Source organism: Struthio camelus, chromosome 3 (genome assembly GCF_040807025.1).
Source record: "Struthio camelus isolate bStrCam1 chromosome 3, bStrCam1.hap1, whole genome shotgun sequence".
Lineage (NCBI taxonomy): Eukaryota > Metazoa > Chordata > Aves > Struthioniformes > Struthionidae > Struthio > Struthio camelus.
In genome coordinates, this window is record NC_090944.1 from 126,845,917 (window position 1) to 126,865,334 (window position 19,418).

General features: G+C 39.0%; 1 protein-coding gene across 5 annotated transcripts in view; it reads right to left on the bottom strand.

Annotated features, from left to right (window-relative positions):
- DISP1 (dispatched RND transporter family member 1) overlaps positions 1-19,418 on the bottom strand; it is a 93,145-nt gene that overhangs the window by 61,260 nt on the left and 12,467 nt on the right. For 2 of the 5 annotated variants that reach the window (XM_068940215.1, XM_068940216.1), the window contains one exon: positions 472-577. The exons of 2 other annotated variants lie outside the window; for them this stretch is intronic. Coding sequence is in view for 1 of the 3 variants with exons in the window: in XM_068940212.1 (XP_068796313.1) it covers positions 9,962-9,981 (20 nt within the window). In the remaining 2 variants the exon portion in view is untranslated. Of the gene's footprint in view, positions 1-471; positions 578-9,961; positions 10,038-19,418 lie in introns of those variants that run through there. One more of the 5 variants, XM_068940212.1, reaches the window with a different exon arrangement.

The window sequence follows — 19,418 nt, forward strand, 5'->3', positions numbered from 1 at the left end:
AGGAAGGCGATTTCCGAGTGCTCTGCGCGGGACTCTTCAAGCTGACATTTTAATGACACTGAAAACACTTTTCACTGGGAAATACAGAAAAAATAAGCTTCAAGCTTTATAGAAAAGAGACCATGTTCACGTAGAAAGGTTCAGATACTTACATGTACTGCACTTTTATTCTGTCCATTACCACAAAACACAACATTCTCTAGGTTCAGATTTCTCATAGTCAGAAAGTTCATGGCTGCTTTAATTCTCACTAACGGCTAGAAAAGAAGCCACTTTCGGGTGCTGGATTACAGTTACCTTAAACGCAAGCGTGCTGACAACTGGATCAGACACTTTCCCAATAGAAAAGAAGGAGAATGATGAACTTCCCCGAGAGCAGAGCACGGTGCACAAAGCAGGCCCGTGCCTCCCCACGCCAGCGGCGAGCAACAGCTGACGGCACGCATGACGCGTCCTCCCCGTGTGCGTTACCTTCGACGTACTTTGGGCAAGCGCAAACCTTCCTTACAGCCTTCCAAGCAGGCTGCCAGGAATCAAGGCACGTTGAACCAGGGGCTGAAGGAAGAGGAGTTGTCAGCTGTAAGAGCATCAGAAAGAAAAACAGGAACACGTTTCCTGGGGCTTTTTAAATTACACGTCCAAGAGCTACTGTTACTAACAGATGCTCCGAGCTGTAAAAACTGCAGCCTCAGAGGGCAAAAGTCACAGAAACCCTACTGATTTTCCCCAGATTACTCACAGATTAATAAAATCATTTGGGAGCTAGTCTTGAGGTGATCAGAAATCTCTAGTCACAGGCCCACAGTATAGTTGTGCAGCATTTCTGTTTACAACGTTTTCATAAACTGCAGCTCTGAAGCGGAAATCCTCATGCCTACTACTAGGTGGTATCGGAAGGCAATTTCAGTACCTACATATTCTGCGTTTGCAATGGTAAAGTTGAGAAAAAGAAGCAGGTAAATCTTGAGAAGGTTTCACTACATGCTTCTAAAATAGCCTTACAAAAATGTGTTTACCGCACAGAAAGAATAAATATCAAAACTTGCATATCAATGATATTATTGATAATAAGCAAATTATCATAACTATTCACCATATAATCAAAGGGTACATTGTCTTAGAACAATAAGGTTCCATAAGGTTGGTGGGAGTTTCCTCATCATTTTTAAAAGGAACAGTCTCAGGCCACTAGGAACGACCCAAACAATGAAAAATTGCATTGTTGTTTTGAAACAGGCTGAAAAATCCCACGTATCAGGAGAAGTGAGTAAATGCGTGCCTTCACTACATTATATTTTAGACACTTCCATGGTTTTAGCTGACACATTGCCACTATTTGTGGCAATAAAAACCTTGGTCCCGTGAGGTTCCCCACGTTACCACTGACGCGGAGCAAAACAGAGGTACCATCTCAGATATCACCTCTCGGCATCCAAAATGTGGCCTGCCAGTCAGAAGTTCAGACATCCGCTGTGAATTTGTGATGTGAGATCGTTGGGGTTGACAACTAGAATAGGTATGACAAAAATCAACACCTAGGGGTAGCATCTCAATACGGAAAGAAGAAAAAAAAAATCAGTAACTGGGTAGCGATTCAACTCAGACAAACAAAAACTCAAATATACATGACACAAAGCAGGACCTCAACCTTCCCTTAATGTGACGATTTCAGTCAAAATAATCAGCATTGCTGAAAGTGCTGTGAATTTGAAAGCATCACGCATTTGAAAGCGAATCCTTTCTTTCAGACTAGATCTAAAGGCTCTGAGAGACAAAATGAAAGGACTTGAAGAAACGAAGAAACCGAATGGGCCTGGAAACCAGAATAAGATTACAGAAGAGCAGACAGCCTGGAAGAAAAAAATCACCAGCTTGGAACCCAAGGATCTCGTCAAGATATAACTCAGGCAATAATAAATAAATAAATAAATAAATAAATAAATAAAGATCCCTCTTCTCCCCTCTCCTTAAAAGGAAAAAAAAAAAACCAAAAAGGCAAAAATACCATGCGTAGCCAGCAGTTACAGGTAAGAAGCTGCCTGCCTTTGTTATTGATTTGAGAGAAATCACAGCATTTGTGGCAGGATTTTGCTTGTTCAGTCAGTGCAGTCATCACAATGAAGAGCATTAAGATTATGAGGCAGCCACTGTCACGGCTTCAAAGAAAGTCTTGCAATATTTGACTCCCCTTCCCTCCTACATCTCCAGCAATTCCAAATCGAGTCTAAGTAAGCAGAAAATTTAAACTTCTGATTTATTCTAACACGTCTTTAGTCATCTACTGCCATTTACTCAAATCCAGCAGATGAAGTAGCAGACGTAACACGTACACGCAAATACACGTACATTTAGAGGCTGAAATGGAAAGTTAAGTCTGAACATGAAATGAGGTTACGTGTCACGTACTGCTGTGCATGAAAGTTCGCTCTTCTGAGAAGGGGTTAGCATGGCAAACGTATTAGCCATTTCAGCAGTGCAAACCTGTGCATGTGGGGTTTTTTGCACACCAGAACTGGCCTTAAAGCATCGTCTAAGGAATCCTTAGTCATAAATCTTATTGGATGACGTGCATTTTCAAGGAGTCCCATGGTACTGCTGTCATTTGGTATCTAGGCCCTGCTGATTCACTGTTTGCTTGCACGTGTTGAAAAGACATCTGTCATATGCAACATTCTGCATCCAAGTTCAGTATCTTGTTTATGTTAGCATGAACTTTTGCCCACTCTTGACTGATTATACTTTTTGAACAGGAAAAGCTTCAGATAGGTCTGTGAAATTCCTTTGTCAGGGCAGATTCTCCCTCCCTTGCCCCTCATATGTGCATATACACACAGTCCATTGTACTTGGAAACAAAGGGGCAGGGACAAAGCTTTTAATAAACTCTCAGAACAACAGATAAATGTGCGTGGGTAATTCTGATAAATCACATTACTAGTTATCAGCACATTTCATCCTCAAGAATACAGGAACAAAGAGCATCTGTTATTTCCCCTGTATATCTATACCAACCAGTGAGCAGAGTTGCGTTTCCCAGCTTGGAATTAGTGTATCCGTTTCAACCCACTCCTACCAACAGCTCTTGGCCCCATTTTCCTATTCATAAAGCGTTTACATGAGTAGAACTGAACTTGCCATCTAAATGGCCTGGAGGCAGCACTCTTTGCCTGCTTACACAAGGTTGTTACTTCCAGCTGGCCCAAATTCTTATATCAGGGTGTTGCTTTATGAGTTAGCGCAGCACAGCTCTGGCTGGATCCCCCAAGTTGTAGGACAGATGTACACTGGCTGGTGATATCAATGGCAGTAAGGAATGAAGCAGACAGGTAGTTGGTTTTACATCGTGTAGCTTACCAAAGAAATCTATTGTCTTGGAGAAAAGTCACCCAAAGTGGTAAGATGTGAGGACAATTTCCATCGCCTGCAAACGACAGCTGTGTCAGAATTTCCTCATCTGGGAATCTTGACAAACAATTAGAAGTTCTTAGGTCATGAAAATCAGGTGTCTGTCTTGGAGCTACTGGGACTGGCATCATGGAAATTTAAGGTTAAAAGGGACATTTGTCTTTCCTGAAAGCTCTATGGCTGGTAGCATCTGGAGGCATCTATTAGATTTCTTAAGGAATTTTTGCAGACTTGAACTGTTTTTGACTAGTCACTGCCTGCATTGCTAGAAATGGTCTACCTTTTCTCCCAACGGAGAATTTAGGGTTACAGTAAATCTCTTCACATACTTCACTGTTGATTCTTCACCTGAGCCAGGCACCTTAAGTTTCAAGAGCATAGTCTCGTATTCTTAGAGCTACGAGCAACTTCACCTAACTACTATCTAGGGAGTCCAATTACTGGCCTAACATCTTTATGAGTCCTTAAAATTTTCCTGCAAAACCCTCTCTCACACAGGTAACGCTGGCTTTTTCCTTTTGCACTGCTTCGCCAATACAATTAAAATCTAACTTCTACTGACAAGAAGCCATCATCTAGCAAAAGAACTGTTAACCCTTGGCACTTTTAGCCCGAAAGTGCAATTTTTACACAGTAAGATTATTAGGCATAATATTACATCCCCCCTCTCCCTAAAAGATAACTGCAACAGATTCATTACTACATCTACAGTATCTTCAACGAAAAATTTACATCAAATCTATTACATAAAAAACAAAGTGAAAGAGGACAGCATCTGCTTTCTATATTTTAAGTTTAGACAATACCGAACACAAAAGCAATTATCAAGAAGCAGTTCTTTAAATGTTAATAATTACAAATGTTAAGAATATAAAGAAAATTTCAAATGGGTTTTTAACCAGAACACAGGGGTTGAGAAGTTATGAAGAAGTTGAGATGTTATACCAAAATACTTAACGTATTGCATGCTGACTGGTTCAGAAAATAACCACACAGCTCAGAGATTAAGATGAGTAATTAAAGTTTCGTGTCTAACACACTAGTTTATAGCCACCTTCAGGCAGTGTGCACTAAAAATTATCAGACAACTTTTGCACTGCTCATGTAAATTGAATGGATGGATTCAGTTCAGAACTGCCAGCCTCAAAGAGTCGAGAATTCCTAGGCCCACAGCAGCCTTTTTTTTCATTGCAGTTAACCATCAGGACAACTTTTTAAAATAAGAATTCTCATTTCTGCACCGCAAAAAGCTTTTACTCAGCAGAAAGCCTTGGGGTGATGGCAAGGGAGGAGGCTTGCTTTCAAGAATGCCCTGAAGTTATTTCAGTACACCCTGAAGAACACCTCCACGTTAGAAGACTCCCTGTCCAACGTAAGCATACTCCAATCAAGGCGACTCTATTAGGCATTTTGCACTGGAAGCAAACCTACAAGAATTAACAGACTGAGGAACTGTGACTGTCATGTTGATCTCACCTACCACAGGAATATAAAGTTCAATGTAATTCAATGCCCAAATGTAATCAAATCTATTATTTAAATAATAATAAGGCAAATATTTGCGTGTCAGCTGCTGGCAAATTTCTAATACTCTTAAAACCTGATTTATATCTGGAATATGATCTCAGGTTTACATGTTTTTTACTTGAAGTGGAAAATTGTTTAGTACTAAATATTTGTGCTCATTTGCCAAGATCCCATCTCTGCAAAGGACACTTAACAGAATGAGAGAGGAAGAGAGTTCAGAACACAATTTCTCATTCCCGGTGTCTGAAAACCGTGCACCACTTCGATTTCTAAATTTTTTTCCTCTAAAAATCAAACCTCTCTTTAAAGTTGAGAAGTGAGTTAAAAGCAGTAGCTCCACCTGGACTGACAAAAACCAGAGTCTGCAGCTATTAGCCTCATGAGGGCAGGAAGGCACCTCAGTGTAAATTTCTAAACGGAATTCTGCTTGGAATTTCGACAAGGCAATTAAACATAGACCACTTCAAAGTGGGACGTGTCTACACTGATCACGATAACATATAGAATTCCAGAAGGGGAAAAGTCAGCACTTCAAACAGCATTTGAATAAAATATGGATTTTTTAGAAATCTACACCCTACAAGAAACATAAGGACAAAAGACTGACAGAATATTTGAGCAGACCTGCTTCTCATTTTTCCAGTTAACACTACTTATGCCTACATATACCTTTACAAACAGAAACACTTAGCTGCTAGCTCCAAACACCCTCACATAATCAGAATGGTTTTAAACATTAGTTATGGTTATGAGTTATGTTCAAAATCTTTCTGAGCAGATTGCAAGGTACTGCAAATCCAGCTTGTCTTCTCCCTAGCTGACCTTAAGGTAGTGCAGCAACTAAGCTAGTCCTGCTCTAATTCAGAAGGAATACGTCTTTTCTTCAGCTCATGTCATATGTGATGCTACTTTTGTTGATAGATGATCCATGCCAACACCTTAGCTTCTTTCTTTTGTTTGCTAATTTTCTACCCTCAAACTGCAACCTCTGCAGATAGTCAAGAGAAAACTGTTCTGTGCAGTATCACACTGGCTGGATTATCTTGAACTCTGATTATTCATAACCTCCTCCCTTGTGCTCACTGACTCCCTTGAAAGATTTGCAAGTTATGACTTCTTTCCATGAAAGCTATGCTGATTGTCAATACATTACTTTTATCCAGTCTGCCTGGCACAGAAATTAGACTTACACTACTGTTTCCCTTCAGTCCGGGAGCACAAGTGAAATAGTTGTTTAAACCACAGTATCAAGGAAAAGAATAGGTCCAACAAAGTGCAGCAGCCAAAGCAGGAGGGCAACTGACCACTATTTTGGCATTAGGAGCTGTAGCTGTTACAAAAACAGATTTTCAGAAGGAGCAGAAATTAATTTGTCTTTATCCTAAAACAGAACTCTTAGGGTTTTTTTTTTTAATATACAAAAAGTATCAATTCTAAATTTATAGCTAGAAGATCCCAATGCCCAATCAGATAGACTTGCATGAAAATATATGTTGTGTACCGAGATGCAGAGGCTAGGTGACTTGAAACTTTGCCTAAGATGACATCAGTCAGTTGGGAATAGATTCTAGGTGCGTTATCAGAACTAGAAATACAAGCCAAAAGCCTGGCTCCTTCTCTAGAGATCTAGACACAAGGCAATATTTCACTTGTAGGATGGAATATACAGAAAGGAAAATAATACACCCCACTTTTACGGCATAAAGTCATTTTGATGGATGACCAAATAGGTCATGTCTCTAAATTACATCAAGAAGATTCAGGTTTTTTTTTTTAACAGATTTTCAGCCATATTTGAACTTCAGACAAAATATGCAATATTCTGCAGATTTCAAAACTGAGTACATGTGCTAGCATAATGCATACCACAGTAAAAGGCTGAGCAAATGCCGCCTGTTCAGCTGAATAGCTCTTCCTGCACATGTACGCAGATGGAAGCAGCTGTTGCCACTGAATGTGTCACAGAGCTAAAACACATTCGGGAAATTCAGCTCCGTTCCCTAGGCAGGATCCTCTCTCATGGGTTTCAGCATCAAAATTAGACAGGGCAGAAAGCGGATGCAAGTAGCAATATGCTTACTCCTAAAGAGCAGTCGGTTATTACAAGACTTAAATAAATACCACTTTTTCTTGTAATTGATAAGGAAAACACAACGTAAGCAATGTTAGCTATACTTGCACACTTTTGTTCCGTAGCACCACACTAATGAAAACTAGGCTTTTGTACAAAACCATCAGAAATACACAATTTGTCAATCAGGTCACTATAAGAGTGGTCAAAAAAGTATACTGCCTGCAACACTAGTTTATACTGAAAAAAGGAGGAGGTAGAAGGATGAGGTAATGGAAAGGGAGAAAGTAGTTCATTGCTCCTCTCTCTCTCTCTCTCTCTCTCTCTCCCCCCCTCCTTCCTTACGGGCAACTTTTGTCTGAGCACTCAGGAACAGTAGAGGACTACGTTCCTACTTGTGACCTTTCTTTGAAAAAGTGCAGTACGCAGTCCTGAAAAGTAACAGAAAAGTTGGGGTGGAGGAAGAAATCCGGCATTCCAACACTCCCACTCGGAGCTGCAACCTTGGAGGCAGACTGATTGCTATTTCACAGTCTGCTGATCTGCTCTACTTTCCATGAATCAGACATACTTAAGAAGTTTTAATTTAATCTCTGTTTAATGTCTCAAGTTTAATCACGGTAAAATTCTGTTTCTGGAATCTTCAATGTCATCAGGGGCAACAGTGGCCCATTTAAACTGAATGGCTGATAAGAAAAAGAAAGCTAAGAATCTCCTTGCTTCAGATGAGACTGAAGTTGTCTTTCCAGCGTATTTTAGAGACAAGTTACTTGGTTTTTCAGGGTTTTATATATACCTATGTATATATAAAGACAAATTGCAAGTAGATCAGTACAGAATTTGCACACTCTTTTCCAGCATTTATCAAGATATGAGAAGCCATTAGCAACAGCACTGAAACATGCTTACTTATGGATTCAGAAAATATTTATGCTGTCTGTAAGCTCATGAAGTAACTTTGCTCTTGCATAAACCCTGTAACTACAATATCATTTACTCTTTTATATATAACTGCAGATACTTCCATTTTTAAGCCCGAAATACAGGACAGACTGTACTCAACCAACCCATGAGATCAAATGGATTTCCCATAATCTCCAATAATGACAAAACATCAGATGCTTCAGCAAAAAGTGTATGCTGCCACAGGATGGACATCTCTATGGGGAGCATTTTACCTAGGTCTTAGAAGTTATTTGAGCCTCATCATATTTCTGTGCGTTAGCTAAAAAATTGTGCGAAAAAACAATAAATTTACATTTACATTGTGGTCTAAGCTCATTATGTACCTTATATGCCTCAGTATCTTCCAGCAGCCAGTTCCATATGAAGTAGTCTTCACTGTCTGAGAAAAGTTTCACATTTTGAGTCCATCTTCTTTTTTTTTTTTCCCTCCTGAGTTTCAGATATGACAAGGGCCCTATCACCACACCATCAAGCTTGCAACCACATAGCCAAATATTCTCATTTGCAAACAAATCCTGCCTCTCGTAATCCACTTCATATTTCCAAGAACTGCAGTTTTTTCATTATTATATAGCAAGTAAATTTGGAGAAGTAGCTAACACTGGAGACTCTTTTTCCTGTCACAGGACTGCTTTGCAATTAAACGATTAAAACTGTTGCCATACATGAAGAACACATAGTTATACCAACTATGCGCAGTCATGCTTTTGTGCTTCCTATGCTCTAACTAGGCCAGACACAAATCTTTCCAGTGTTTCAGTAGAGCAGTGAACCAGCAGAAATGTCAACTGTCATAAGATAGTAACTGGTGAAACAAAGAAGCCGTGCCTCAATAGCAGTCCTGAAACACTGACGCTCTGTATTTCCAAGGAAAACATGCCACTTTGAAGCTCCACGTTACTGTGCACCTCCAGAGTTTGCATTAGAAGAACCAGGTTCATGGACTCGCAGGCTCACAAAACGGCTGAGGCTGGCTGGAAGGGACCCCCCCCCCCCGAGATCGTCTCGGCCAACCGCCCCGCTCAAAGCGGGGACAGCCAGAGCACGCTGCTCTGCATCTTGCCCAGTCGGGTTTTGAAAAGCTCTAAGGCTGGAGGCTCCACAACTTATGCGGGCAACCTGTTCCAGTGTTTGATCACCCTGACAGTAAAAAAAAGTTTTTTCTTACATTTTAACAGACTTTCTCATATTTCAATTTGTGCCCGTTGCCTCTTGTCCTTTCGCTGGCCTGGGATGCCAATAACAAGAGAGTCAAGAATAAAAACTACTACTCAGAGTCACCATGCACGCAAAGCTGCTTGACCTGTGAGAAAGAAAAAGATTTCTCTAAACTTTAGGTACTACGATCTTGCTTTGCTTAGAAACATAGAAGGTAACTATCGAGGCACTATCCCTTTAAGGACGTTTCTTCTTCATTTCACTGGGTATTTTGAGCATAGGCAGCACAAAAGCAGATATATGCAAGTTTTGTTCCATGATCTGTCACCTAAATAAACATACGCATTCTATTTTTATAGACAAACTGTGCCACTGTCTTAGCCCAGAAAGCTGTATTTTTCCTTTTGCCAAATGAAAAATGATTTTAAGTAAAAAATAAATGAAAGGGGAAAAAAAAGAAAACAAAATCAATAAATCTGTGTGTCACACGGAAATCAGTATGCTTCCAAGGACACGCTCAATGTCTAAGTTAGGTACTGATACAGCTTAAAGGCATACCCTCTCTTAGTGCAGAACTTCATTTTCCATAGTTTCCACTGAACTGCACACAACTTTTCTCAGCTAAAACAACTTATATCCCACACAACTGATAGAGAAGGATATTCACTGTTCTCCCCTCTGCGGTAAGATGCACTTTTGTTAGTACTGGTTTTTAACTCAGTTAATCACTAACTGCTTTATAACCCAGTCATTACGTGATTGGGTATGATAATAATTGAAAGAAAAATAATTAAAATAATTAAAAGATTCAGTGAAAAGAATCCTCATCTACTTACCTGTCTTTTAAGTGTTTCATCCAACTTTTCTGCTTCCAACTCTTTTGAGATATTCTCCCTGGTTGGCAAGCTGAACGGGCTCAGAGAAGGAAGGATCTGACAAGTGCCAGAGCTGGTGCAGAGACCAGGCTAGCGCACTGGCTTAGCTGCAACGTGCAGCCTCACCTCCAGGACCACGAGTGTTTAACTGCTTGCTGAAACGTTTGTCTTAAAGCCAGCTTTGAAGGTGCAAGTCTCTCTTCATTTCTTATAAAGGGAGGCTGGACGACTAGCACAAACTAGGTACTTAACCTTCTAAACCTAAAGTGAGTTAGGATGAGCCCTCTCCTAAACTAGTAAGGTGGGACTGCCCCAGCAGACACCAGAGGCTACCTAGTAAGCAGCCAGATGGAACAAGTCACATTCAGCACGGCCATTTCTATATTCTTTAAATGCCTTTCACTTTATTGAGGATGCGTTTTCTATCACTGCTTCACCTCGGATGTCCCGTATACTTTATTTGTTCTTCGTAAATTTGCTTTTCCTTCAACTTTTTAACTTCATACTTTCTTCCCTATTATTCTGTTCCCTTGTGCTTGCAAGGGGAACATTCTTCCCATATACTAGGCATCCTAACAGGTCTTATTAAAATCATGACTCAGAACTACTTTCATCCTACTTACTAATTACTAATGCTCACTCCTCTGCCATCTCTATCTCAGCTCTACTCACGTTTTCAGAATGTTAAAACAAAGATGTGAACAAACTGGTGTAACAGAGAAGTACTGGGCACCCCTCTCCTTACCAATAATCCTTTTCATACCCTAGAGCAGATCTGATATTGCTTTTTACGTTGGTACCAGCACTGAGTTTTAATACTTACATTTAGTACCAAGATTATGGTGGTGCTACAAAACAGTAATAAATATCAACTAAATGTTCTGCAGAAATTAAGTTCTACCCTTAATCTATTTTTTAAAAATGACAATTTATTTCAAAAACGTCAATGACTTAGAATAGGAGTAGCTACAGAAAATAAATACTCGGGCTGATGCTGTTTCAAGCACCACATCAGTTAACATGTTCTTATAAGTCTCTAGCACTTCATGATCACAAAATGAAGTGAACTTTTTATGCTGATTTCTGACAAACTACATCCTCTCTTTCAGTATTCAAATTCCACTTGTTTTTTGAACAATACGCAACTAGTAGTAGCAAAAAAGATTATTAGGGACAAAGATTATTATTATTACGCTACCTACTTAAGAGAATTGCAATAAATGAGAATATGATATTGTATTTCCAAACTGTAGCTAAAGGTACTTAAGTAACCCTGCATTTGGATCCGTTTCATTATTTCCATATGCAGAATGTGATGGAGTAAGTATACAATGCTTTCAGCACCGTAGATTCACGAGAAATGGGCCATTTATTTAATTCACGCTGTTTCAAAATTGCAATCATTCTCTAAACGCTTTAACAGAGGGGACAAAAATCATTTAGAACATCCCGATTGTAAAACCACAAAGCAAACAAAACCCCCAAACACAGCACCCTTAAGCGAGAAGGAATATGGGAGAAAAGGAAGGGTTGGCTGACTGTCAGACTCTTGCAACAAGATCAGAAGCTTTGCATTATTTCACATTTCTGAAAATGTTTAATTCAGGCATTCAAATAAAATTTCCATAACATACACTGAACAGAATCTTCTCTAAAGTGACAGACAGCCACTTTATTACTTCGTGTAAAGTTTATGTTTTTTAAATGCCATATTCCTGCATAAAACTTACTAAAAGAAGTTACAGAATCCTTAAAAAGCCAGTGAAGAACAGTATATATTGTACTTCAGGTATTGCAAATTGAAATAATAGAACGGACGTGTAATTAGAAAATAGTTGATTCAATAAGTTGACTTAAGTTCAGCTTAGCTCTACCCATCCTACATAAAAATATACATAAAAGGTAAATATGTAAAAATCAAGTATAAACATGTCACTTGCATAACCAGCATGAAAATTTCAAGAGCTACCCAGACTTTCAGCCACTCTCTAACCACTGCTTCTTATTTATGATAGGTGAATTTTGGTAGGAACATTTTGTTTTAGTCAGTTACAGCTAAATCACTTTACTACGGTTATTTTGCACAGATGAACCCAACCAACCCTCCGCCTGTTCAGACAGGCAGTTCAGTAAAATTCCCCCGATTAGCATTTTTATTCTAGGAGAAGTGGTAATTTGCAGTGGCTCAAACCACTACCAGTTTCTAATGGCCTACATGAAGCAATCTGGGTCTTACTTTAACCACTATTGAATCCAAGCTCATACAAATGAAAAAATATAAGCATCAAAACCTAAAATGAAAAGCCACTACTGGCAGTCTGCAGCCAAGTAACAAAAACAACAAGAAACTAATTTAGATATGAGGGAGCAGCATCTGGATACCTGATTTACTCCCGATCATCAGGAACGCTTCAACAACTTCAAAAGATTGTTCATGAAACAACATTATTTTGACTACAGCACAACACAGAATAATCAATCCTCATCTTACAACAGCTCGAACAGTCTCCAGTTTTTCCCATGAATGTAAAGCCATGGATTAATATTCTATTTGTAGACCAAGTCTACGTGCTAGTTCTTTATCAGATTTTATTGTCATCGTCTCCCAAGACCAGTTCAAGCATTTTCCCCAAAAATGTTTTTCAAATTAGATTTTGTAAGAAACAAACAGGTTATTTTCTTAAAAGCAGGATCCCATTTTGTGCAAGTTCAATTTAAAGCATTAAAAATCCATCCAAAAAATAACATCAATTCTTGTGAGTAGTTAATTTTTTTAATATAAGCATATAACCTCAAAATTGTATCTCTTATCAAAGAACTGTAATAGCGCTTTAACAAAGCAGGAAATTGTATTGCAGTATGACTACTGTCACTGTCTCCTTTTTGCAGATAATTCCATTTTACCAGTACAAACCTTACCATAACTACTTTCCACTGTTTCTCCTCTCTCAAATTTTCCTGTATCATAATGTTACAGAAGATAACTCTTCGCACTTCAGAAACCCAACATCTTGCTCGGAAATAGCTTTGAAAAAATGGCATATGGCCAACTTGCAACTGATACTACAGTTTAAATACCTTCCCAGCAAAGTTGCACAAACTTCAAAATACTCTGGGATCAGTCATTAAAATGTTTTTGTTTCGGTTACAACACTAATGAAAACCAAATGTCTAAATTTATTTTAGCTAGCTTAATGGTCTAGGGACCTCACTTAAGAGAAAGGTCTGAATCAACTCCCATTTCCTTAGCTGAATAGTCAGTACAACATTGTAGCAAGATACAGATAATGCCTAGAACAAATTTTATTATAAGAGTGTTTCAGCCACAGGTTTAACTAAGGAGGCCCAATTAATTATCTCAGTTTGATTCTTCTTCTGTAAAGTCTTCAATTATAATCCACTGAAAGTATGCGCTTCTAGCATAGCAAGTTTACCAGATTCAATCTTTTTGGCGGACAGATTCCAGACCCAAAGCCAACGCTACGCTACAGCGTAAGCTACTGCAAACTGGATGATTTTACCTATCCAAATAGGGTACACAATAACCAACCTTGCTTGAAGTTTATGCTTTCCTAAAGTGTTTGCTGTCATGCTGTTATGTAAGCCTATCTATCTCCAGGTTACCATACACGCCACATTCAGAACACAGGAATATTCCAGGTGGGAAATTTAGAATACAAAAGGAAAGGCTTTGTACAAGCTGCCTTTCAGCTAAGAGCCAGGACATTCTGCTGCCAGTTTAATCCATACCCTCTACAATTAGGTCAGCAATTCTTGTACAGGCTTAGCAATTGATAATAAATTACTTTCCCCCAAAATACATTTTAGAAAGCCTTGTACATTCTTCTCCACAGCAAACAATACCAAGGTTCTGCTAAAACAAAATCAGCACAGACTGATACGAATATCTAAGTTTTCAATGACGACATTGTTGACTGCCATCCACATCTCAAGATATTGAGAACATGTACCACCTGTTTCCAACTAGCCTTCAAACTGTTCAGCTGCACAATTAATGACAGCTGCTAAAAAGTCTAAAATATCAGGGAAAAGACATAAAAGTTTAACAACAGCTATGCAGTACTGAGGCAAGCCAGAGTCTTTTACTAAATATGAGGCATTATAATACCTACAATACTCTAAACACATATATTCACGTTTCAGAGCGTTCTCTTCAAAACTATTCAAAAGTTAGGTTTCTTTATCTGCAAGAGTGCTACAGTCAGTGTGTAATGCTGTCTGCACACATTTCTAGAGCACACTGTCTGCACATTTCTAGAGTCTTACATATTTAAGAAATTCCTAGAAGAGACTTCCAAAATACTCATCCCTACATGTACTCATCCACAATTCCTATTTATCCAAGAACTTGTACAACAAACACTTAAAGCACTCAAGACAAAAAGGAGGGACTAGATATATTTCACTTGAGAGGCAATACCACGCGCGCATTTTGCAATCCAAAAAGAAAAATTGAGATTCAGTCATGTGAAATTCAATCGTTTATTCTCTAAAACAAGTAGAATTTGATATCTAGCAAGAAATAAAAGGTTATACACCATTGATCATATAGTAAGTAAGCTTTAAAACATCAATTACCCCTTTTTTTGAAACTGCAGTTTACTGAACACCGACATTCTCACTATGCTTTCAAAAGCATGTGGAACTCTCCTCCGTGTAGAAAACCCTTTTTCTAGCATACCAAAATGCTGAAATAAGCATATAAACACAGTTACTCTTTCCAGAGGGTTCCCCAGTATCATCACATGCTTACAGTGATTCAATTAATTTTGTGTATTTCAGAGGTTCTTTTTATGAAAATGAGAAGATAAAAACACATATCAGCTATGTAGTACTAGAATTCTATGTTAACCCCAAGAGGAGGAGAAAGGAGTAACGCAGCAAACAGCAGTTCTAGACTCCTACACTTGTGCTTCACAAAAAGCGTAACAAAACTGTATGCAGGGTCACGTGCCTTAAGACTCAGTGTCTTGATCACTACTTTGAAGTTTCTCTCTCAAAACTTTCAGCTGAACTATCTCTAAAAGCAACAGCCAACATGCTGAAATAGTTCAGCTGTTTAATTGCGAATGAAAAAGCATAGGAACAGTAATTCATTACTCCTCCTTCTTCCCTAAATCCACATACTTGCCCTTCACTACTTTAAGAAAAGGGAGAATCAAGGCTCAACCTTCATCCTACGCAAGAGAAATAAGTAACTATACAAAACAGAAAAGACTGAGTACTATTCAACCCATAATAATTCAACCATGCCCTTGAAGAAACTTAACTATAAAAACATCATTGCTCAGGATGAATTTTCTCAAAACCTGGCAGTCTTACAGAACATTCATATGCATAGCTCTAGCCAGCAAAGAGACACCCTAATGAAATACCACAGAGATGTGAAAATGCCTCCTTCCCTCACTAAACTTAACATACCTACGCACCTTAATTTGTTTCGGGCATTCAGCATGGAACATTGATAGGGTATTTGGATAAAACAAACAACGCTCCTAGAGATCAAGAAAAACAAACCTCTGTAACAACACAGAGAGAAGTTCTTCCCTATCAGGCACTGTTTGCACATAGTAACGTAAAACTGCAAATCGTGAACTTTAGAAGACTGCCACATCCTATCGCCACTGAAGGCAAACTGCAGTCCTAAGTTTTAAACCTACTGTTTTGGGCCTATAAATTACAAACTTCTCAAAAATGAATCTACTAAGTAGTACTGAAATTCAAATACATGTTCATTCCTATCTCATAGGAAAGTGATCATGTCAAAAGGAGATTAATGAAGAAATGATAATATTGACAAATCTCATAAATTCAGGCTATCAAGACTGACTTTTATGAAGAACAATAGATAAATATTAAATCTTCCCCACTGAAGCAGAACAGTCTAATACTTTCCACAGGTACACCATTTTTGTTTTAGCACCTCATCTACTTGGGTATTAGTTTAAAATATGCTATATATAAAAAGCAGGTACTGCTTGAGCACTGCTTGAGCTGGCTGCTCAACTGCCATCAAATCAGCATGCTCACAGCTGTAATCACTCCGTTCAGAATAAGACAGCAACATAGTGAGTTAGCATTTCACTATGTTCCCCCCCTGCAATGCTCTCAGCATTTGAGACTTTTCTCACTGCACATTAAGAAAAATCCTTCAAATGGAGAATTTTTATGTATGACATACAAAACACTGATGACACTTTTTTTTTTTTTTTTTTTTTTTGCTGTTAGCCAACCCATTTTCAAACAACTTTTAGCAAGCATAAAGGGAACATTGCTTTGTATGGCACAACTGAAGGCATTTAATAGATTGCTCCGTGAACATTCAGGCTCTTTGTGGCTGTTAGCTTTAGCTCTGGAAGCTAGCTGTCAGGCCTACGAGGCCTGACAAAAAGTGAGGGAACTCAGCAGATATATGCAGCTGTTCTGGTTTTCTTCCCCCTGCCCCTAGCCAAGCGGCTTTACTCACTATAGCACCATAATGCTACAGCTGGCAAGGCATACTGGGGATGACCAGCAAAGGTACAAAAAGCCTCTTATCTACAAGTCTGCTTAGACAGTAAGCTTGAACTGCCTTAAAAGCAGACTAACCCAAGAGCATTTGATCACTGGTGATTACCAGGTCATCAGCAGTTTGGTATTGGTAAGACAACACCTAACCTTATGAAATGGACTGCACCAGGCATTAACCCTCAAGCAGTCATTTTAAAGCATTCTGCTAAATGTGCGCATTTGGGGTATCTGGATAGCATTACAGCAAGCAGTGAGAGCTATACTGGCCATCAAAACCCACAGCTAGAAAGGCATGTTTTTCAGTGATTCCAGTGATCGCTAGCAGTATTATTTAATTGTGGAGGGCAGAAGGACAGGCAGTAGTAGCCTCTTCAAAGTTCATGCTCACTTTCTTCCTGAAATGGCTGAACTTTTGTTCAGGAAAAGTTGACTATAGTTTGCTTCACTGTTCCTGGACATGAAGCTCCCACACATGCACACTAGTGTCTGGATGTCTAGATAAGAAGGAGGACCCTTCTAAACTCTCCAGACAAGTGCAGAAAGAAGAGAACATGCGTTTCAGATTCTGAATGGGAAGTGAAGATGTTTAATGGTAGTGACTCAAGTGGTATTTATCTTGCATGAATCACTTAGAGAGATTTTGCACAATACCTGTAAAAGCAAAGAAAGAGCTCTCCAATTAAACAGATATAGGTACAAAGACAGAGGTGTTATCAACTACCACTTTAGAAAGACACCTCTCCAGTTACTGCTGGACAAACCCATAGAACTTCTTCCTATCTCAGTCTGAAACTCTGCACCGATGTACTGCAGTAACATCGACACACTTCAAGTGTATTCTGCTTACATATTTAAAAACCACAGTAGGCAGTTCTCTGTAAAGACGTTTCCAGGTTTATGGAACACACAAGGTATAAACTGTTGTGCTTTTGCCAAAAATACCTTTTATTAAACTTTACATATGACAGAACTTTAAAACAAGGTTCATAGGAGTTAGCATAGGAAACGATCGGTGCACAGCACTCTCTTATGCTGGTGACAGCATATCATGCTCAGGCTTTATCCCCAGGAAACCTTCCTTTGCATATGAAGTAGTATAGGATAAAGTCATTGCAGTCATGACCAAGGAGTTCCAGAACTAATTTTATCTTGGCATGCACAAAAGGCTCAGTTTTACCAAGAAAAGTGCTGCTGCTAGTACTGCTAAATAAGTTTATTTCGCTCCATTAGAAATGGTGATCTCTTTTAGGGGGCTGCCTCTTACTCACTACATGTTTTTCTTCTTTAGCCATCTTTCACTTTCCACATAAAAATGTCCATCTTTTCCCTCTTTTCCCATGCAGTTGCCTCTTCATTTTTGGCCGCTTCTGACATGTAACTAACCATGTGTCCAGCAGCAGTTAGTAGCCTTGCCCTTAAGGACTGCAGAGGTTTGAAGAGTGAGACATCAGCAGTATTTAGTTTGCCTGTTTGTATCTGTAACAAAGACTGATCATTTTCTTCAGCTTTGAAACATGCCTCTCTCCATACCCCGTCTTATGCGTGACTTGGGAGAGGAGTCAGTTAACACTTGACTTCTGCTTTAATCTTACACTTTTCTGAGTGGTTATTTAACAGGAGGGTCTGGCATGCTCTGTGGGTAGTTCGCATGGTTTGAAAGTCTGCAGTTTGTGTTTTGAATTAGGATTTAAGAGGTTGCATTCACAAATTCATCTATTTGTGTGATCCTTACTTTGGAAGGAGAGAGGAGTAAAACAGCAGTGAGGAAGGAGCAAAGCAGATGGTTTTAAAAGGCAAAGAACAGACCAGAAACATATTTCTAGTGTTGTGTTATATAAGTAGCCTCTACCAGACATTTGCTGACCTATGTATGGGGTTTTTTTGTTTGTTTCTGTTTTTTAATTTTCTTGTTATAGCAATTACGTGAAAACACCACCCTCTTTTTCCCAGATCATAGGGAATCCTTGCTTCATGAAGATGCATGAAACCATGCTGCAGGTTTTGTAGCAGCAACCTTGCATTCCTCAGTTCCTGGGGACAGCAGTAATACATGCATATTGTCTTCGCATTTAAATGCTGATACACAACAGTTAACAGATTAACATGATGCCAAAGTACTGCAGGGCACACATTAAGCCTGCTTGGTTTTTTTCCTGCAGAGAAAGAAAAGCAACCCAGAAATGTACCTGGGAGCACTAACAAACTAGTGCAAAATGAAGATGTACACAGAGACTCATCCGTATTAATGCATTCCAAAGTGAACTTAATCCATTTTCAAAGTAGAAAGTAGAATTCATGTTCACTGGTCAGCTGAACTCCCAGTAAGAACAGCATCTTTTGGATGCAGACCGTTAATTTGAAAATAGTTATCATGAACCTCCTCTACCTCATTCCTCTGTAAACAAACATTAAGAACCTGACATATCCATGGCAACTTGTGCTGTGGAAACCAGACCTAAACACAGCCTTTTTTAAAAAGTGATGTCAGTTCTTTCAAATAGAATTCATTGAAGGAACTGAAAACCCTGTAGGGTGACACTGTAATAATAAATTTAAATGTAAACTTCAGTGGAGGCCTAACTTAAAACACACACCTGGAGAAAGAAGCCCACAGGGATTCCAGTCTGGTTGTACCACATTGAAAAAGGTATTTCATTGCCCTCAAGACCCCACATCATATCTCACTGTTCAACACTTATGGTTTGTTAAAACAGAATTAAGTTATACTAGTACGGCCCTCCTAAATCAAATTAGGTTTAGAAAAAAGATCCACAGGAAGGTTGTATTGCTATAACCAATTCTGAAAGTCACCTCAGTTTAGACAGATACAACCTCCCCACCTAGAAAAGCTAGGTAGCACAACAGACCTGGGATTCTTCTGATAACA